General features: G+C 45.1%; 1 protein-coding gene across 1 annotated transcript; it reads left to right on the top strand.

Moving 5' to 3' along the window:
* The first annotated feature begins 866 nt into the window (after nucleotides 1-866).
* LOC130115332 (collagen alpha-2(IV) chain-like) lies at nucleotides 867-22,941 on the top strand. Its single transcript, XM_056282941.1, has 6 exons — nucleotides 867-1,044; nucleotides 11,704-11,844; nucleotides 12,799-12,915; nucleotides 21,463-21,651; nucleotides 22,139-22,422; nucleotides 22,687-22,941. Exons 1-6 carry the CDS (start codon nucleotides 867-869, stop codon nucleotides 22,939-22,941), a joined length of 1,164 nt encoding a protein of 387 aa, XP_056138916.1.
* Nucleotides 22,942-23,385: the final 444 nt, after the last annotated feature.

Here is a 23,385-nt window from a genome sequence, read left to right as displayed (position 1 = left end):
ATATATATATATGTGTGTATATTCAGTTTTAAGATATGTTTTCCTGTATTGTGTCATATACACTTTTCATTTCTCACTGTGTGTATAGTATAAACACAACTTCCTCTGTGTGTTACCGTGTGTATAGTATAAACACAACTTCCTCTGTGTGTTACCGTGTGTATAGTATAAACACAACTTCCTCTGTGTGTTACCGTGTGTATAGTATAAACACAACTTCCTCTGTGTGTTACCCTGTGTGTATAGTATAAACACAACTTCCTCTGTGTGTTACCGTGTGTATAGTATAAACACAACTTCCTCTGTGTGTTACCGTGTGTGTATAGTATAAACACAACTTCCTCTGTGTGTTACCGTGTGTGTATAGTATAAACACAACTTCCTCTGTGTGTTACCCTGTGTGTATAGTATAAACACAACTTCCTCTGTGTGTTACCGTGTGTATAGTATAAACACAACTTCCTCTGTGTGTTACCGTGTGTATAGTATAAACACAACTTCCTCTGTGTGTTACCGTGTGTGTATAAACTGGTGACAATGTTCTCCCAACCACCCAAGGTCAGCGTGTGCTGAGTACTCAGTTGTCTCAATTAACGACACGTGTGTGTGTGTGTGTGTGTGTGTGTGTGTGTGTGTGTGTGTAGGACCCCCAGGTATTTGTGGAGATCCAGGTACATTTGGTCAGGACTGTGACAGACAGATTCCAGGTCTCCCAGGAGAGGCCGGTTTCTCCGGACTTGATGGACCTCCAGGTAAGAACCAGCCCAGAACCTTCACCAGTTTGTGTGTGTGTGTGTGTGTGTGCGTGTGTGTTTTTTGTGGGTTTGAATTGTAGGTTTGTCATCATAAAAGGACTGTCCGGTGAGATGACTTGTACTTTTGTTGAAGGGCCTGCGGGTGATATTGGCCCACCGGGACTGGCCCTGCCGATCACCGGGGATGAGGGCACTGAGGGCACCTTGGGCTTCCCTGGCCTGAAGGGAGAGAAGGGCACTTCTGGGTTGTCAGGGCTGCCCGGCATCGCTGGACTACCAGGGGTCAAAGGTAAGAGACAGTACAGAGATACATACCAGTGTCCATAGAGACAGTATAGATCTGAGACAGCCTGGTTCATCACATGACCTTGTACTTGCATATTGAAGTAATATACCTGAGGTACTATATATGTGAGTCAAGCTGCATACTGCAGTAATACTGCAGTAATACTGCAGTAATACTGCAGTAATAGTAAGTGGTTTAGATGAATAACAACAACACTGCTGTAGAGGATCAGTAGAGGGGCATAGAGGAAGTAGAGAGTTTGGATGGAGGTAGGGGTATAGAGTAGTGTAGAGGGCAGCTGGAGCAGTACGCATGGGCTATAGATGGGTGTAGAATGGGATAGATTGGTATAAAGAGTTTGCAGGGGGAATAAAGGGGTAGAAAATGGACATATAGTGTTGGTACAGAGGGGTACGGAGGGGTATATATGGGACTAGATGAGTATAGACGAGTATAGATGGTTATAGAGAGGTGACGAGGGGTACAGAGGGGTATATATGGGACTAGATGAGTATAGACGAGTATAGATGGTTATAGAGAGGTGACGAGGGGTATGGAGGGGTATATATGGGACTAGATGAGTATAGACGAGTATAGATGGTTATAGAGAGGTGACGAGGGGTACAGAGGGGTATATATGGGACTAGATGAGTATAGACGAGTACAGATGGTTATAGAGAGGTGACGAGGGGTACAGAGGGGTATGGAGGGGTATATATGGGACTAGATGAGTATAGACGAGTACAGATGGTTATAGAGAGGTGACGAGGGGTACAGAGGGGTATATATGGGACTAGATGAGTATAGATGAGTATAGATGGTTATAGAGAGGTGACGAGGGGTACAGAGGGGTATATATGGGACTAGATGAGTATAGACGAGTATAGATGGTTATAGAGAGGTGACGAGGGGTATGGAGGGGTGTATATGGGACTAGATGAGTATAGACGAGTATAGATGGTTATAGAGAGGTGACGAGGGGTACGGAGGGGTATATATGGGACTAGATGAGTATAGACGAGTATAGATGGTTATAGAGAGGTGACGAGGGGTACAGAGGGGTATATATGGGACTAGATGAGTATAGACGAGTATAGATGGTTATAGAGAGGTGACGAGGGGTACAGAGGGGTATATATGGGACTAGATGAGTATAGACGAGTATAGATGGTTATAGAGAGGTGACGAGGGGTACAGAGGGGTATATATGGGACTAGATGAGTATAGACGAGTATAGATGAGTATAGATGGTTATAGAGAGGTGACGAGGGGTACAGAGGGGTATATATGGGACTAGATGAGTATAGATGAGTACAGATGGTTATAGAGAGGTGACGAGGGGTACAGAGGGGTATATATGGAACTAGATGAGTATAGACAAGTATAGATGAGTATAGATGGTTATAGAGAGGTGACGAGGGGTACGGAGGAGTATATATGGGTATAGAGATGTGACGAGGGGTACGGAGGAGTATATATGGGTATAGATGGTTATAGAGAGGTGACGCGGGGTACAGAGGTGTATGGAGGGGTATATATGAGTATAGACGAGTATAGATGGTTATAGAGAGGTGACGAGGGGTACGGAGGGGTACAGAGGGGTACAGAGGGGTATATATGGGACTAGATGAGTATAGACGAGTATAGATGGTAATAGAGAGGTGACGAGGGGTACAGAGGGGTATATATGGAACTAGATGAGTATAGACGAGTACAGATGGTTATAGAGAGGTGACGAGGGGTACAGAGGGGTATGGAGGGGTATATATGGGACTACATGAGCATAGATGGTTATAGAGATGTGACGAGGGGTATGGAGGGGTATATATGGGACTAGATGAGTATAGACGAGTATAGATGAGTATAGATGGTTATAGAGAGGTGACGAGGGGTACGGAGGGGTATGTATGGGACTAGATGAGTATAGACGAGTATAGATGGTTATAGAGAGGTGACGAGGGGTATGGAGGGGTGTATATGGGACTAGATGAGTATAGACAGGTATAGATGAGTATAGATGGTTATAGAGAGGTGACGAGGGGTACAGAGGGATACAGAGGGGTATGGAGGAGTATATATGGGTATAGATGGTTATAGAGAGGTGACGCGGGGTACAGGGGTGTATGGAGGGGTATATATGAGTATATATGGGTATAGATGGTTATAGAGAGGTGACGCGGGGTATGGAGGGGTCTAGATGAGTGTAGAGAGATATAGAGAAATGAAAAGACTTGACATGTCCTGCCATTATATCAGCCCTAATATGTGTGTGTATGTGTGTGTGTGTGTGTGTGTGTGTGTGTGTGTGTGTGTGTGTGTGTGTGTGTGTGTGTGTGTGTGTGTGTGTGTGTGTGTGTGTGTGTGTGTGTGTGTGTGTGTGCATGTGGATGCAATAGGTGAGCAAGGGGCCCAAGGCTTGATGGGTGTACCAGGGCCTCGAGGCTCTACCGGAAACTGTGCCTTGCTAGGGCCTCCTGGGGAGAAGGGCCCCCCTGGACCACCAGGTCAGTGAAACCCTGATCCACATGTCAGCGGGCAGAGGTCTGACCTCTGATCCTAGGTCAGCTGTACCCTCTTCTTCTTCTCTTTCCATTCAGATACTGGAGTTATTGTCGTTATCATTATTATTAATAACTTCGTTGGGTTTCCATGAGAATGAATGGAGGAGTGTGACACCTGCTGGTGAAGTACGGTACACTTTGAAGCCATTCTCTCCCTCTAAGGAATCTAGAGTTGTTTCTAGAATTTAGAATTTCCCTGTGAGCGAGGCGACAGACACACTCTCTTCCTCACTAGCCTCCTCTCCTAACAAGCTCTGCCCTCTAGCATCCAGACCTGCTTGTAATGCCCCCCCCCCCAGTCCATGGCTGACTGAGGTCATCAGACTACAAAGGAGGGGGAAGGGGGGGGGCTCAGAGAAAAGGGCGTAAAACCAGAGAGAGTCCACTGACCTCAGTGACTCTCGGTGTCTCCTAGCATCATTCTCCTCTAGCTTCAAACATCCAAGACCACTTGGTATCAGAGCAAGACCTGTGGCAGTCATGCCGGAAGCAGTCCCCAGCTGTCAGTCCAGGCTCGTGCTGTCTCGTAGAGGATTGACTTGACTCGGTGGACTGTTGTGCTCCTTATTTGTTGAGCACTTTCTCTACCGTTGTGTGTTTCTTTAAACAAAGTTCTATGCAAGACAATCACAATCAGAACCAGAACCCCTGTTTACTGGCCATGTGGGTTAGAATAACAACACTACAACACAACTCTCTCAGTGTACTTCACACAGAATAACAACACTACAACACAACTCTCTCAGTGTACTGAACATAGCATAACAACACTACAACACAACTCTCTCAGTGTACTTCACACAGAATAACAACACTACAACACAACTCTCTCAGTGTACTTTACACAGAATAACAACACTACAACACAACTCTCAGTGTACTTAACACAGAATAACAACACTACAACACAACTCTCTCAGTGTACTGAACATAGCATAACAACACTACAACACAACTCTCTCAGTGTACTTAACTCAGAATAACAACACAACTCTCTCAGTGTACTGAACATAGCATAACAACACTACAACACAACTCTCTCAGTGTACTTCACACAGAATAACAACACTACAACACAACTCTCTCAGTGTACTTTACACAGAATAACAACACTACAACACAACTCTCAGTGTACTTAACACAGAATAACAACACTACAACACAACTCTCTCAGTGTACTTTACACAGAATAACAACACTACAACACAACTCTCTCAGTGTACTGAACATAGCATAACAACACTACAACACAACTCTCTCAGTGTACTTTACACAGAATAACAACACTACAACACAACTCTCTCAGTGTACTTCACACAGAATAACAACACTACAACACAACTCTCTCAGTGTACTGAACATAGCATAACAACACTACAACACAACTCTCTCAGTGTACTTTACACAGAATAACAACACTACAACACAACTCTCTCAGTGTACTTAACTCAGAATAACAACACAACTCTCTCAGTGTACTGAACATAGCATAACAACACTACAACACAACTCTCTCAGTGTACTTCACACAGAATAACAACACTACAACACAACTCTCTCAGTGTACTTTACACAGAATGACAACACTACAACACAACTCTCAGTGTACTTAACACAGAATAACAACACTACAACACAACTCTCTCAGTGTACTTTACACAGAATAACAACACTACAACACAACTCTCTCAGTGTACTGAACATAGCATAACAACACTACAACACAACTCTCTCAGTGTACTTTACACAGAATAACAACACTACAACACAACTCTCTCAGTGTACTTCACACAGAATAACAACACTACAACACAACTCTCTCAGTGTACTGAACATAGCATAACAACACTACAACACAACTCTCTCAGTGTACTTTACACAGAATAACAACACTACAACACAACTCTCTCAGTGTACTTAACTCAGAATAACAACACAACTCTCTCAGTGTACTGAACATAGCATAACAACACTACAACACAACTCTCTCAGTGTACTTCACACAGAATAACAACACTACAACACAACTCTCTCAGTGTACTTTACACAGAATAACAACACTACAACACAACTCTCTCAGTGTACTGAACATAGCATAACAACACTACAACACAACTCTCTCAGTGTACTTTACACAGAATAACAACACTACAACACAACTCTCTCAGTGTACTGAACATAGCATAACATCACTACAACACAACTCTCTCAGTGTACTTAACACAGAATAACAACACTACAACACAACTCTCTCAGTGTACTGAACATAGCATAACATCACTACAACACAACTCTCGCAGTGTACTTAACACAGAATAACAACACTACAACACAACTCTCTCAGTGTACTGAACATAGCATAACAACACTACAACACAACTCTCTCAGTGTACTGAACATAAAATAACAACACTACAACACAACTCTCTCTGTGTACTTGACACAGAATAACAGCACAACTCTCTCAGTGTACTGAACATAGAATAACAACACTACAACACAACTCTCTCAGTGTACTGAACATAGAATAACAACACTACAACACAACTCTCTCAGTGTACTGAACATAGAATAACAACACTACAACACAACTCTCTCAGTGTACTGAACATAGCATAACAACACTACAACACAACTCTCTCAGTGTACTGAACATAGAATAACAACACTGCAAAACAACTCTCTCAGTGTACTTAACACAGAATAACAACACTACAACACAACTCTCTCAGTGTACTTTACACAGAATAACAACACTGCAAAACAACTCTCTCAGTGTACTTAACACAGAATAACAACACTACAACACAACTCTCTCAGTGTACTTAACACAGAAAAACAACACTACAACACAACTCTCTCAGTGTACTTTACACAGAATAACAACACTACAACACAATAATCTTCACATATATACACAAGTATTGACTTATGCAGGTGAAGTAAGAGGTGATGAGGTGCAGTGGTGCAGAGAATATATCAGAGATGCTGAAATACATGTTAGCAGCTTACTGACATATACATGTCTGAGGTAGATGTACATGACAGAGTGTACCAGTATGCGTTCAATGTGCAGTACAGTATGTACAACATGTACAGTACAGTATATACCGCATGTACAGTACATTATGTGCAGCATGCGCAGTACAGTGTCTACAACATGTACAGTACAGTATATACCGCATGTACAGTACAGTATGTACAGTACACTATATACAACATGTACAGTACAGTATATACAGCATGTAGAGTGCAGTATATACAACATGTAGAGTACAGTATGTACAGCATGTACAGTACAGTATATACAACTTGTACAGTACAGTATGTACAGCATGTACAGTACAGTATATACAACATGTAGAGTACAATATGTACAGCATGTACAGTACAGTATATACAACATGTAGAGTGCAGTATATACAACATGTAGAGTACAGTATGTACAGCATGTACAGTATACATGTACAGTACAGTATATACAACATGTGGAGTACAGTATGTACAGCATGTACAGTACAGTATATACAACATGTACAGTACAGTATATACAACATGTAGAGTACAGTATGTACAGCATGTACAGTACAGTATGTACAGCATGTAGAGTGCAGTATATACAACATGTAGAGTACAGTATGTACAGCATGTACAGTATACATGTACAGTAGAGTATGTACAGCATGTACAGTACAGTATATACAACATGTACAGTACAGTATATACAACATGTGGAGTACAGTATGTACAGCATGTACAGTACAGTATATACAACATGTAGAGTACAGTATGTACAGCATGTACAGTACAGTATATACAACATGTAGAGTACAGTATGTACAGCATGTACAGTACAGTATGTGCAGCATGTAGAGTGCAGTATATACAACATGTAGAGTACAGTATGTACAGCATGTACAGTATACATGTACAGTACAGTATGTACAGCATGTACAGTAGAGTATATACAACATGTACAGTACAGTATATACAACATGTGGAGTACAGTATGTACAGCATGTACAGTACAGTATGTACAGCATGTAGAGTGCAGTATATACAACATGTAGAGTACAGTATGTACAGCATGTACAGTATACATGTACAGTAGAGTATATACAACAGGGTTGGATTTATTTGACAGTGTTAATTGTTTATTTGAATGACAGCCTTTTGAAAGAAACTGTTTTTATGTCTGATTGATTCGGGCTACAGGGCTCTGTAGCGCCTACCAGAGGGAAGGAGTTTGAACAGGTTGTGACCAGGGTGTATTTTTTGATTTTTTTGATTTTATTACTTTATTGATCCCCGTGGGGAAATTCTTCCTCTGCATTTCCCCCATCCTAGCTATGTAGCTTGGAGCAGTGGGCAGCCGTTGTGCAGCACCTGGCGACCAACTCCAGGTGGTCTCGCCACGCCTCGGTCAGAGACACAGACAGGAGTACCGACCCTAGCATGCATGTCTTTATGATGGTGGGGGACACTGGAGCACCCGGAGAAAACCCACGCAGACACGGGGAGAACATGCAAACTCCACAGAGAAAGGACCTGGGATGACCCCCCAAGGTTGGACAACCCCGGGGTTCGAACCTAGGACCTTCTTGCTGTGAGGCAACAACACTAACCGCTGCGCCACCATGCTGCCCCAATGTAATGGGTCTACAGTGATGTTGCTTGCCCGTTCCCTGACTCTAGAAGTGTTTCAGTCCTGAGTGGAGGGCAGGTTGGCACCAGTGATTTTCTCTGCAGACTTAACTGTCCATTGTAGTCTGTCCCCATCCTGTTTGGTGGCTGATCCAAACCAGACAGTGATGGATGTGCAGAGGACAGACTGGGTTATTGCAGTGTAGACCTGAATCAGCAGTTCCTGAGGCAGATGGAACTTCTTGAGCTTACGGAGAAAGCACATCCTCTGCTGGGCCTTTTTGATGATTGTGTCTATGTTGGATTCCCACCTTAGGTCTTGGGAGATTGTGGAACCAAGAAATAGAAATGTAGGTTTTCACCATAGACACCATGCTGCTGAGCATGGTGAGTGGGGTAGTTTTTTTTTGGGGGGGGGGGGTCCTCCTGAAGTCCACTGTCATCTCCATTGTTTTGAGTATGTTCAGCTCCAGGTTGTTGTGGCCGCACCAGAGAGCCAGCTGTTCAACCTCCTGTCTATATGCAGACTTGTCACCATCCCGGGTAAGGCCAATGATGGTTGTGTCATCTGCAAACTTCCAAGAGTTTAACAGACGGGTCACCTGAGGTGCAGTCATTTGTGTAGAGGAAGAAGAGTAGAGGGGAGAGTCCACATCCCTGGGGGATGCCAGTGCTGATTGTCCCGGTGCTGGATGTGATTTTTCCCAGCCTCACCAGCTGCCTCCTGTCTGTCAGGAAGTTTTTAATCCACTGGCAGATGGGGGCGGGTACAGTGAGCCGGGTGAGTTTGGAGTGGAGGATATCTGGGACGATGGTGTTGAACACTGAGCTGAAGTCCACAAACAGGACCCTTGTGTGTGTCCCTGGCGAGTCGAGGTGTTGGAAGATGTAGTGCAATCCCATGTTGACTGCATCGTCCACTGACCTGTTTGCTTGGTAGGCAAACTGCAGGGGGTCGAGCAGGGGGCCTGTGATTTCCTTCAGGTGGGCCAACAGCGGTCTCTCGATGGATTTCATGACCACAGACATTTGGGCAATAAGCCTGTAGTATGACTCCACTTCTCAAAAAGCAAACTCGCTAAGATGTTCCCAGGAACGGACTCAATTTGGTCCGGTTGCCATCAAGACGAAGCCACCCTTTATCACAGGTTTTAGACTTGCCCAGCCCTGGTTCAATTCTGGGCTCCTAGCTTTGAGACCCTTTCATATATATCTGTGATGAAAAAATACCACCAGACCCAGAAATTGCTATATTTAGGGTAGCGCCTGTGGAAGTCTCATGATGCACTGGCTTTTTCCTCACTACTAGCACGATGGCTAATGCTGTTACAGTGGACATGGAATAAGCCACGGTTGCATTCTCAATGGCTAGAAAGTGTTACGACAGATTTAAAGCTGGAAAACATTAAACACTCTGCAAGAGTCTCAACTAAGAGGTCTTCTAAAGTTTGGCGGCCATTTCTCTTTTACTTTGAACATGAATTTGTATCTAAACATAAGATGTAGGTCCCTCTGACACCCCTCCCCCTGTATCCCTACAAACACACATATGGATATACTAGATATAAAAGTATTTTACTTTATTATTGTATTTTATTTCTATTTACACTACCGTTCAAAAGTTTGGGATCACATTGAAATGTCCATATTTTTGAAGGAAAAGCACTGTACTGTTCAATGAAGATAACTTTAAACTAGTCTTAACTTTAAAGAAATACACTCTATACATTGCTAATGTGGTAAATGACTATTCTAGCTGCAAATGTCTGGTTTTTGGTGCAATATCTACATAGGTGTATAGAGGCCCATTTCAAGCAACTATCACTCCAGTGTTCTAATGGTACAATGTGTTTGCTCATTGGCTCAGAAGGCTAATTGATGATTAGAAAACCCTTGTGCAATCATGTTCACACATCTGAAAACAGTTTAGCTCGTTACAGAAGCTACAAAACTGACCTTCCTTTGAGCAGATTGAGTTTCTGGAGCATCACATTTGTGGGGTCAATTAAACGCTCAAAATGGCCAGAAAAAGAGAACTTTCATCTGAAACTCGACAGTCTATTCTTGTTCTTAGAAATGAAGGCTATTCCATGCGAGAAATTGCTAAGAAATTGAAGATTTCCTACACCGGTGTGTACTACTCCCTTCAGAGGACAGCACAAACAGGCTCTAACCAGAGTAGAAAAAGAAGTGGGAGGCCGCGTTGCACAACTGAGCAAGAAGATAAGTACATTAGAGTCTCTAGTTTGAGAAACAGACGCCTCACTGGTCCCCAACTGGCATCTTCATTAAATAGTACCCGCAAAACACCAGTGTCAACATCTACAGTGAAGAGGCGGCTGCGGGATTCTGGGCTTCAGGGCAGAGTGGCAAAGAAAAAGCCATATCTGAGACTGACCAATAAAAGAAAAAGAGTAAGATGGGCAAAAGAACACAGACATTGGACAGAGGAAGACTGGAAAAAAGTGTTGTGGACGGATGAATCCAAGTTTGAGGTGTTTGGATCACAAAGAAGAACGTTTGTGAGACGCAGAACAAATGAAAAGATGCTGGAAGAATGCCTGACGCCATCTGTTAAGCATGGTGGAGGTAATGTGATGGTCTGGGGTTGCTTTGGTGCTGGTAAGGTGGGAGATTTGTACAGGGTAAAAGGGATTCTGAATAAGGAAGGCTATCACTCCATTTTGCAACGCCATGCCATACCCAGTGGACAGCGCTTGATTGGAGCCAATTTCATCCTACAACAGGACAATGACCCTAAACACACCTCCAAATTGTGCAAGAACTATTTAGAGCAGAAGCAGGCAGCTGGTATTCTATCGGTAATGGAGTGGCCAGCGCAGTCACCAGATCTGAACCCCATTGAGCTGTTGTGGGAGCAGCTTGACCGTATGGTACGCAAGAAGTGCCCATCCAACCAATCCAACTTGTGGGAGCTGCTTCTGGAAGCGTGGGGTGCAATTTCTCCAGATTACCTCAACAAATTAACAGCTGGAATGCCAAAGGTCTGCAATGCTGTAATTGCTGCAAATGGAGGATTCTTTGACGAAAGCAAAGTTTGATGTAAAAAAAATCTTATTTCAAATACAAATCATTATTTCTAACCTTGTCAATGTCTTGACTCTATTTTCTATTCATTTCACAACATATGGTGGTGAATAAGTGTGACTTTTCATGGAAAACACAAAATTGTTTGGGTGATCCCAAACTTTTGAACGGTAGTGTACATTTTATTTATTTCATTTACTTATATATTTGATGTTCTGTGTATTACTATGTTGTTTCATATGTGTCTCGACTCCATATATTTTTGAAAATTCAATAAGATTTAAAAATACATAAGAAAACCCATAGATAGGAGGTCAAAGGTCAGAGCCACAGCGGCCTTTACAACAGGCAGAACTGCAGATGAATTGTTGGGGTTCAGGTTATCTTCTCTTTGTGTTGTGATGATCAGGTCCAAAAGGAGGGCCAGGCAGAGTCATCCCTCCTCCTCCCTACCCGTCACCTCCCCGGGGCCCCTCAGGTCACCCCGGCCTCCCCGGACAGCCTGGCTCTGCTGGGCCCCCAGGAGCCCCCAGCCCCGTGGGGCCGAAAGGTAACATGACACTACACATATGTGTGTGTGTGTGTGTGTGTCTGTGTGCAACCCCCCCCCCCCCCCCCATTTGTTTGGGCTTGAGACCAGCACCAAGAATTGATTCGCTTGTGCCTCCTCCGTGGCTGGGTTATAATGTAATACGATATAGTAAGAAGACATGACGTGTGTGGAGAGGTGGAGGAGAGCCTGGAGAGGTGGAGGTATGCACTGGAGAGAAGAGGGATGAAAGTCAGGAGGAGCAAGACGGAATACCTATGTGTGAATGAGAGGGAGGACGGCGGAATGGTGAGGGTGCAAGGAGTGGAGGTGACCAAGGCGTAAAGTTTTAAATACTTGGGGTCAGCTGTCCAAAGTAACGGGGAGTGCAGAAGAGAGGTGAAGAAGAGGGTGCAGGCAGGGTGGAGTGGGTGGAGAAGAGGGTCAGGAGTGATGTGTGACAGAAGGGTACCAGCAGGAGTTAAAGGGAAGGTTTACAAGATGGTAGTGAGACCAGCTATGTTGTATGGTTTGGAGATGGGACAGCTCAAGCAAGAGAGGCAAGATGGAGATGGTGTGGACATGTGTGGAGGAGAGATGCTGGGTATACTGGGAGAAGGATGCTGAATATGGAGCTGCCAGGGAAGAGGAGAAGAGGAAGGCCAAAGAGGAGGTTTATGGATGTGGTGAGGGAGGACATGCAGGTGGCCGGTGTGAAAAACGTTGATGCAAAGCACAGGAAGAGATGGAAATGGATGATCCACTGTGGCGCCCCCCAGTGGGAGCAGTTGAAAGTAGTATTAGTAGTAGTAGTAGTAATATAGTAAGACAATATTAGATATTAATATTCCAGCAGAGTAGCAGGGGTGTGGAGGGGCATATGCCATGTCTAGTTGGGTATTCATCATCCTTGTTAGTTTCATGCAAATCCATATGAATGACAGAGTTAAAATCCTGGTTTGGTTTCCTCTCAAGGTCTCAGCGGGCCCCCTGGACCCCAAGGATTACAGGGTCCAGTTGGTCCAGCAGGGCCGGATGGAACCCTGGGAGACAGTGGATCACAAGGGGAAACAGGAGTCCAGGGACCACAGGGTGAGTTTCATTTTTAGATTAGAACTTTATTCTATTCTGTTCTATTCTGTTCTAGTCTGTTCTGTACTAATCTGTTCTGTTCTGTACTAATCTGTTCTGTTGTATTCTTTGCTGTACTAATCTGTTCTGTTGTATTCTATTCTGTACTAATCTGTTCTGTTGTATTCTATTCTGTACTAATCTGTTCTGTTGTATTCTTTGCTGTACTAATCTGTTCTGTTGTATTCTATTCTGTACTAATCTGTTCTGTTGTATTCTATTCTGTACTAATCTGTTCTGTTGTATTCTATTCTGTACTAATCTGTTCTGTTGTATTCTATTCTGTACTAATCTGTTCTGTTGTATTCTTTGCTGTACTAATCTGTACTGTTGTATTCTTTGCTGTACTAATCTGTTCTGTTGTATTCTTTGCTGTACTAATCTGTACTGTTGTATTCTATTCTGTACTAATCTGTTCTGTTGTATTCTACTGAGTTTTCTGTTCTAATCAGTTCTGTTTTCTGCTATTATCTGTTCTATTCTGTTCTGTTTTTGTTTCTAATCTAATCTAATCTAATCTAATCTAATCTAATCTGTTTTGTTCCGCTGTGTTCTGTTTAGGCTTGGGCGGTTGGACAAATATACCAGCAGTCGGCAATATGATACAATACAATACAAATAATCCTGCTAGGGGCAATTTGTTTGTTTAAACACAAAACAGTAACATGCAAACAAACACACCAAAAATAAAAAGGAATAGTTGGGAGCAGTGGGAGCCGGCGTCTGTTGCTCAGTACATATTTCCTCAGTCTGCATTGAAGGCCTCCCCTCCTCCCTCTCTTCCTCTGGTGGTTTTTGGACAATGTTCCACTTATTGCAGCATGTGAGCTACTACTTCGTAACAGTTTGGAATGTATAAAAGATTGTCACTTCCTGGCATGGGTTGAAGGGCCAGCAGTAACTCACAGCTGTCGGTGAACATGTTGACAGCTTTGCCACTGCCATGATGGTGTCAACAGGCAAACCAGCTTAAAAGAGCCCCAAATGCAGCAAAGTCCCCCAAGTAGACTCCCCGCATAGTTAAAAACCCTTCCACATAAGCTCCAAGGTAATAGAATTTAAAATTTAAATGAATACCCCTGCCTGTGCCCCTGAGCAAGGCAGTGGAAAGAAGAACTGGAGTTGGTCCCTGGGTGCTGCAGCTTCCCACTGCTGCTATACAACAGGATGGTTACATGCAGAGAACACATAGAGTGACAAAATAAAGTGGCTTCTATTCATTTCATTTCAGCTTACATATTAAAAGTTGAGAAGGCGCACGTTGCACATTAACAGCCGACAAACATTCAGCAAACAAGCTGCTCCCGGGTTGCACCGGTAGCCTGAGCGTCCCTAACCTTTCTCTGGCAGAGTCCAATCCATGGTTGTTGTTGGTTTGGGCAAATTTGAGTGGTTTGAGTCCTTTTTTTCTGCTAATTTAATGGCCTCCCTGCTGGAGAATTCAGCGTGGTAGCAGTCAACCTGTAAAGCACAACTCAAAGTGTGCAGGAGCAGGAACTGGCTGGTGGAGTTGGGCCGTATGCAGGTTCTTGTTGCACTGATCTCCAACGAGTCTTTCACAAAACAGGCAGCAACCAAATGACAAGTAAGCCGTCTTTACTGGCTGCTGTCCCATCGACTGGTGCTGAAAAGCAAGCTCGATCTTCTTTATATATAAAGTGAGAGTGTATATTTGTATGTTCGCTTAAAACTCCAGAAATATTCATTGTAGAACAAACACAAAGGTATCTTTAGAATAAGCAGTTTCCAAGGATTGCACAGCTCAAAAAATATTTCAAAAACCACGTAAAAAGTTTAAAAAAATTGATTTATATGCGAAATTGAGTTTATTTTGTGTCTGTGAATGTTCTCATTCATCCAGGTCATGGTTATCCAAAGGAGTTGAATCAAGTGCAACTGGACTTGGTATATATCCGTGAAGACGTTTCGCCTCTCATCCAAGACTTCCTCAGTTCGTGCCTTTCTTACTAGACGAAGCTAGTCTGACTGGCTGGTGATGAGACTCAGAATTTATCCTCTTGGAGTCGAACATCACTATCAACGTCACTATCCTTACAGCAGATAAGGGGAGATGCACGGTTATCCTCAACACAACAGACTACCACGCCAAGATCACGTCATTACTCAGCGACAGCGACACCTATGAACCTCTGAGACGCGATCCTACTAGTGGTTACAAGAGGAGAATAATAGAGTACCTACAGAAACTACAGAAAGGAGGAACCATTGACCGGATACAATACCACCGTCTCTACCCACAAGATAACATTCCATGCATATATGGACTCCCTAAGATCCATAAAGATGGAACCCCCCTCAGGCCCATCGTCAGCAGCATAAACTCGGTCACGTACAACATTGCCAAACATATAGGCAACATCTTGACCCCTTTAGTGGGCGAAACACCTCACCATATCCAAAACCCCATTGACTTTGTGAACAAGGTCCAAGGCGTAAAACTGGAAACGGATGAAACCATGGTATCCTACGACGTGACCTCGTTATTCACCTGCATCCCAACCATGGAGGCTTTGGAAACTGTGAGGCAACGTTTGCTACAGGACGACACCCTCCATGATAGGACCAACCTTAGCCCAGACCAGATTTGCCAACTACTGGACCTTTGCCTGAACACTACATATTTCCAATTCAGGGGCCAGTTTTACAGACAGAAACACGGCTGTGCAATGGGCTCACCAGTATCGCCCACTGTGGCCAACTTATATATGGAAGAGGTGGAACACGGGGCCCTGGACTCCTTCAGAGGAACACCTCCGAGCCACTGGTTCAGATATGTGAACGACACATGGGTCAAAATCCAAACACAAGAGGTGCAAGCGTTTACCAAACACATCAACTCAGTGGACAAGAACATTAAGTTCACGAGGGTAGACGTCAAGAACAACAGTTTGCCCTTCTTGGACTGTGACGTCCACATTGGGGAAGACAGGAGCCTCCACATTGGGGATTACAGGAAACCTACACACAGACCAATATCTACTTTTCGACTCACACCACCCTCTGGAACACAAACTGAGCATCATCAGAACTCTGCAACACAGAGCTGACAATGTGCTCAGCAGCACTCAGGCCCAACAGGAAGAACACAAACACCTGAGGGGAGCTTTAAAAACCTGCAGCTACCCCAGTTGGACCTTTGTGAAAACTGCAACACGTTCCAAAAAGACCAACCAGGTGAGCAACGAGGAGAAGAGGAACAGAAGGAATAACACAGTCATCCCGTATGTTTCTGGGGTCTCCGAGAAACTCAGGAGAATTTTTAACAAACACCGCATCCCGGTATACTTCAAACCCAGCAACACACTCCGACAAAGACTGGTTCATCCCAAAGACCGTGTACCACACACCCGGAAAAGCAGTCTGGTGTATGCTGTACAATGCAATGAGGATTGCACTGACCTATACATAGGAGAAACCAAACAACCACTACACAAATGGATGGCCCAACACAGAAGGCCAAACTCCTCAGGACAAGACTCAGCAGTCTATCTACACCTAAAGGAGAAGACACACTCCTTCCAGGACAGCAAGGTACACATTTTGGACAGGGAAGATAGATGGTTTGAAAGAGGGGTGAAGGAAGCCATCTATGTGAAACTGGAAAAACCATCCCTCAACAGAGGAGGAGGTCTGCGACACCACCTATCTCCCACTTACAATGCCGTCCTTTCATCGCTACCCAGGAGACTCAAGAAGCCTAGCCTCCAAGAACAACAGTCGCTCACTAACGGCTCCAACCACTCTCATGACCACTGAACAATGAAGTCCAAACTAACACCCCCAACCACCGTCGCTGCTAAACAAATGCAAATCAATAGCTCCGATGGCGACGGGCGCGGCCGAACATCGGTACACAAAAGAGCCACTCATATCTATGGCTCTGTTAGCGACGGGCGTTGGTAAACATCGGATCACAAAGAGCCATGGACATCTATAGCTCTGACAACGACTCCAAGAGGAGTTTATTTTGCGTCGATTTCCAGCGGCGGCAGCAGATTTGCGGTGATTAATACACGCATTGGCAAAGAAGCCTTATGAATGGATTGAAAATTATGACATTTGATCATTTTAGTTAATAACATTCATTTATTCGACATTCATTTATCACATGTATCATATCATAAATTATCCTATATTTCATCATCGATTAAATTGTAAAGATCAGCTCGTGTTGGTTGTTTTGGTGAGAACATTTTCCCCAGGCAAAGCCGGGTTCCTCTGTTAGTATATATATATAATCTCCCTCTCACCCTTTTTTTTGGGGGGGTTCCCCCCTTTTTCTCCCCAATTGTACCCAACCAATTACCCTATTTTCCATGCCGTCCCGGTTGCTGCTCTAATCCCTCGTTCGAGTCAGGGAGGGCTGCAGACTACCACATGCTTCCCCCGATACATGTGGAGTCGCTAGCTGCTTCTTTTCACCTGACAGTGAGGAGTTTCGCCAGGGGGACGTAGCGCATGGGACGATCACGCCATTCCCCCCAGTTCCCCCTACCCCCGAACAGGCGCCCCAACCGACCAAAGGAGGTGCTAGTGCAGTCAACAAGACACGTACCCACATCCGTCTTCCCACCCACAGACACGGCCAATTGTGTCTGTAGAGACGCCTGACCAAGCCGGAGGTAATAAGGGGATTGTCTTCCTCAAGCTCAGGTCCCCTACCAGAGGACTGGGAGTTTGAAGGTTCTGTGCAGCATCTTAGCTGTTCCTAGGATAACACTCCTCTGGACAGAACTCAGATGTTGTCCCTAGAATCTGCTGGAGCCACTCCCAGTCTGTGGCTCACAGCCCCCAATGCTCCTATTACCACTGGGACTACTGTGGATTTGACCTTCCACATCCGATCTAGTTCTTCTCTCAGCCCTTGGTATTTCTCTAGCTTCTCATGCTCTTTCTTCCTGATGTTGCCGTCGCTCAGGATTGCTACATCGATCACTACTGCTGTCTTCTGTGCGTTGTTGAACAACACAATCTCTGTTTTGTTAGTCAGCATCTACTTGTCAGTCTCACGGGATCTTAGCTCTGCCACTCTCAACCACCTTTGGCGGTGTCTCCCATTTTGACTTGGGGACATCCAGTCTGTGTTCAGTACATACTATATTCCTGTACACTATCCCAACCACTTGATAATGCCTTTCAGTGTACGCTTTCCCAGCTAGCATTTTACACCCTGATACTAAGTGCCGGACTGTCTCAGGGGCATTTTTGCACTGCCTGCATCTTGGGTCTTGTCTGGTGTGGTAGACCCCTGCTTCAACTGATCTGGTGCTGAGTGCCTGTTCTTGTGCTGCTATGATCAGAGCTGTGCTGTGCTTCACTCCAGCCGTTTCTAGCCAATGGTAGGATTTCTTGATATCAGATACGTCTTCCATCTGTCAATGGTATATCCCTTGGAGGGACTTGATCTTCAGTGATACCTCCTCTTCTTCCTCCTCCGCACTCTCAGTCTTCTGCTGCCTGAGATAATCACTCAGCAGTTCATCCTGGGGGGCCCTCTTTGTGATGTACTCATGGATGTTCCTTGTTTCATCCTGGGTAGTGGCCACAACTCTTGGCCCCCATGTTTTTGCTTATCATACAGTCTCATTTATATAAATAAATATAAATATACATATATAGCTATAGAGCTATATAGCTATATTTATATATATTTAGCTATATATAGTAATAATATATATACATATTTATATTATAAAATATATAATTACATATAATTATATAGCATTTATATTATATATATATAGCGGGGTTTATTTTTCCAGTAACCGTCAGTGGTGTTGATAAAAGTGCTCAACAAATGAGGAGCGGAATATCAATATAGCTGATGAGTGTGCGACGCACGAAACAAGCTTGTACTGCTATGTATTAAAAAAAAAATTTCCTACATCTTTATTCATATAGTTTGACCAGCCAGTCTACATGTGTTTTGTGGACTTGAAGAACGCTTACGACCATGTACCCCGGGGCACTCTGTGGGGGGTACTGCAGGAGTATGGGGTACCGGGCTAGTTGCTACAAGCCATCCAGTCCTTGTATAACCAAAGTGAGAGCTGTGTCCTCATTCTCGGCACAAAGTCAAACACGTTCTCGATGGGTGTTGGACTCTGCCAAGGTTGTCCCTTGTCTCCGATTGTGTTTGTGATATTCATGGACAGGATCTCAAGGCGCAACCAAGGTGAGGAGTGTGTCCGTTTTGGGAACCTCAGAATTGCATCTCTGCTCTTCACAGATGATGTGGTTTTATTGGCTTCATCAGAACGCGACCTCCAGCGTGCACTGGGGCAGTTTGCAGCTGAGTGTGAAATGGCCGGGATGAGAGTCAGCACCTCCAAGTCTGAGGCCATGGTTCTCTACCGGAAAATGGTGGATTGCTCCCTCCGGGTTTGGGACAAGTTGTTGCCTCAAGTGAAGGAGTTCAAGTATCTCAGGGTCTTGTTCTCAAGTGAGGGTAGGATGGAGCGGGAAATTGACAGGCGGATCGGTGCAGCATCAGCTGTAATCCGGATGTTGTACCGGATCGTTGTGGTGCTGAGCCAGAAGGCAAAGCTCTCAATTTACCAGTCAGTCTTGGTTTCAACCCTCACCAATGGTCATGAGCTTTGTGTAGTGACCTAAAGGGTGAGATCGCAGATACAAGCGGCTGAAGAGAAGTCACAACAAAATGAGTTTCCTCCGTAGGGTGTCTGGGCTCAGCCTTAGAGAAAGGGTGAGGAGCTTGGACATCCGGAGGGAGCTGGGAGTAGAGCCGCTGCTCCTTCGAGTTAAAAGGAGCCAGTTGAGGTGGTTCGGGCATCTGATCAGGATGCCTCCTGGGCGCCTTCCTTTGGAGGTTTTCCGGGCACATCCAACCGGGAGGAGACCCCGGGGTAGACCCAGAACTCGCTGGAGGGACTACATGTCCAATCTGGCCTGAGAACGTCTTGGGATGCCCCAGGAGGAGCTGGAGGGTGTTGCCGGGGAGAGGGACGTCTGGAGTGCCCTACTCAGCTTGCTGCCGCCCCGATCCAACCCCGGAGAAGCGGCTGATTTCTACAGGAACATGCTTTGGTTCCATGTTGGTAAAAGTCTGTGTGGTGAGTGAGAGGGGCAGAATGCGTTGGCCGAAATAGTGTCTGGCCCTATAACACCTACAAAAAGTATCGATGTATATGTATTACTGTGTGGCGAAACATTGGACTCATGTCCACTACTTGTGAAAGAATCTGGTCGTAGACGTCGTCTCTCAACTCACACGCCATTCTCGCCTCTCAAGTTGCTAATCTGACTGTAAATAATAATGGGCACGTGGAAGAGGAAGTCTTAATAGGAAACAGAAGCGAGTAGCCAGCAGCTACACCGGAAGCCCTGACATATTGGCCGTTGTGCCCAGAGCTAAATCGTTGGTTTCCAGGATTTCATGCAAATTGGTAATGTGAGTGTTTTGCCAGGAGTACTAGTTTGCAAAGGTGGCAGATTACTTCATTTAGGTGTCCTTCAGCCTGCCGGCTGGTTCCAGTTTAAATTACTTCATTTAGGTGTCCTTCAGCCTGCCGGCTGGTTCCAGTTTCAATTACTTCATTTAGGTGTCCTTCAGCCTGCCGGCTGGTTCCAGTTTAAATTACCTCATTTAGGTGTCCTTCAGCTTGCCGGCTGGTTCTAGTTTAAATTACTTCATTTAGGTGTCCTTCAGCTTGCTGTCTGGTTCCAATTTAAATTACTTCATTTAGGTGTCCTTCAGCTTGCCGGCTGGTTCCAGTTTAAATTACTTCATTTAGGTGTCCTTCAGCTTGCCGTCTGGTTCCAGTTTAAATTACTTCATTTAGGTGTCCTTCAGCTTGCCGGCTGGTTCCATTTTAAATTACTTCATTTAGGTGTCCTTCAGCCTGCCGGCTGGTTCCAGTTTGAATTACTTCATTTAGGTGTCCTTCAGCTTGCCGGCTGGTTCCAATTTAAATTACTTCATTTAGCTGTCCTTCAGCCTGCCGGCTGGTTCCAGTTTGAATTACTTCATTTAGGTGTCCTTCAGCTTGCCGGCTGGTTCCAGTTTAAAGCCTCAATAATCCGAATAGGTTTTTTTTAAATTCTTTTTCCTAATGAGCTCTTCAATGAGTGCGTTTGCTGAAAATAGCTGGCGCACGCGGTTGGGGGGGGGGGGCATATTGGCAATTGCTTGGCAGATGGTGGCCGGAAGTAGAATTATGACATATCACCCAACCCTAGTTCTGTTCCTGAGAGCAGCAAACTGTTGAATGTCTAAGTCATGTGGACTTGGGGGCATCGTACGGATTCGTTAGCCCTGGTGTCGTTGTGTCGATGTGTTGCTCACCCGAAGCTTTGAGAGGTGCTGTAAATACAGTTTACTGTGCATACTGACTGTGGACTGCGTCGCTCGCGCTGAACTGCACAGCGTGCCGTTGAGTAGCTGCGTTTCATTGTATTCTGAAAGGTCCTTTGCTTGATTCCATGAAGCTGTTCTTTCAACTCTGTGCCTTTCTTCGTTCACCCCAGGTGACCCCGGTCCACCCGGCGACCCCGGAAGCCCCGGACCGACCACATCCTACAACTCTGGCTTCCTGTTGGTGATGCACAGCCAATCAGAGACTGTTCCCTCCTGTCCTGAGGACATGAGCACCCTGTGGAGCGGATACAGCCTCCTCTACCTGGAGGGCCAGGAGAGAGCACACACACAAGACCTGGGTACACAACACACACGCATACACAGTGTTGAGTGTGTGCTTTTGTGTGTGCTTTTGTGTGTGTGTGTGTGTGGCGGGGGGGAGGGGTTCTAAATTACTTTTGAAAGTTTCCTGTGATGTACATAAAGTGAAATGGCTGCATCTGGGCGGCATTTTTCTCGTCCAAGGACACACGGTGCTTGACAAGAAGCGACTGCATCAAGTTTATGAATGAGCCGCAGTTCCCTGGAGTCCTGGTCCTGAAGCTGTTTCACTTGCTGAATCTTTATAGATTTGGGTTTTGTTTTGCCACTGACTGCTGGGACCGCTGGTCCTACTTTTTTTCGGTCTTCATGGTGATGGTGGTGGCGTGGCTCAGGTCTTTGTGCTTGTACTTGTAGTATTGATATCGTGCAAGTACAACAGTAACAGAAGTACTAATGGAACTGATGATACTAGTAATGATGATGAGAGTCCATGACACTGATCATGACGGTGTGTGTCTTCAGGCCAGGCCGGCTCGTGCATCAGGCTGTTCTCCACCATGCCCTTCTCCTACTGCAACATGGGTACCTGTCACTACGCCAGCCGCAATGACAAGTCCTACTGGCTGTCCACCACTGCTGCAGTTCCCACCATGCCCCTGGGCGGCACCGCCATCAGAGAACACATCAGCCGCTGTGTGGTGTGTGAAAGCCCCGCCCCCGCTGTTGCCATGCACAGCCAAGACTCCGCCCACCCACCCTGCCCCCCCTCCTGGAGAAATCTGTGGGTGGGCTACTCTTTCCTCATGGTGGGTCCTACATTAATACTGTACTACTACAATAGTACTACAGCCATACTGTAGGTTTACTACAGTAGTACCATTAGTATTAAAACTGCAGCGCTCCTTATGTATTACCTTAGTATTAGTTATATCAGTACAACAGTACTACTCCAGTAATACTGTAGTATATGTATTACATTGTACGACTATATGTACATAAACCTAATAGTAATGATAATAATAATAAAGTAATAATAGTAATGATAATAATGATTGTTTGTCCTCTGTCAGCACACAGGGGCAGGGGACGAGGGGGGAGGTCAGTCTCTGACATCATCGGGAAGCTGTCTGAGGGACTTCCGGGCCCAGCCGTTTGTGGAGTGCCAGGGGCCCCGGGGAACCTGCCACTATTTTGCCAACATCTACAGCTTCTGGTTGACCAGGGTGGAGTCTTCCTCCTCATCTTCCTCCTCCTCAGCCACACTGAAGGAGGAGTGGCGGCAGCGGCAGAACGTGGGGCGGTGCAGCGTCTGCATGAAGGAGTGACTCCTGGCCAAGCCGAGTGGATAGAAAGGGCTTTTAACCCATCGCCATTTCACCAAGTGTGGTTGGACAGGACCTCCACCTCTTCTCTATGCTCTCAACCAATGACACCTGTCATGCTAGTTCCATGATGGAAGATCACGGTCAACCCTAAACCTCACCTAGAACTTTCCCCAAATCTAACCCCCCTCCTCATCTTAATCTCACCCTGAATCTGAATCTTTCTCTAAACCTGAATGCAGTCATGACATTAACCAGAGACATTCCCTCGCCCTCCTTTGTAGCGTTATGTTGACGACACTATCGACTCTGCTGGGAAACGTTCTGAGCTGCTGTGAGCCTGCAACAGATCTCATTGGTTGAAAGGACGGAGTGGGCGGGGTTGCTTTCTGATCTAGGTTGAACTGGTTCCTGGTTGGGTCATCAACATCCAGGTGTGACATCACA

This window comes from Lampris incognitus, chromosome 7 (assembly GCF_029633865.1).
Source record: "Lampris incognitus isolate fLamInc1 chromosome 7, fLamInc1.hap2, whole genome shotgun sequence".
NCBI classification, from domain to species: domain Eukaryota; kingdom Metazoa; phylum Chordata; class Actinopteri; order Lampriformes; family Lampridae; genus Lampris; species Lampris incognitus.
The sequence above is the reverse complement of the archived record's forward strand: the minus strand, read 5'-3'. Positions and strand labels throughout refer to the sequence as shown.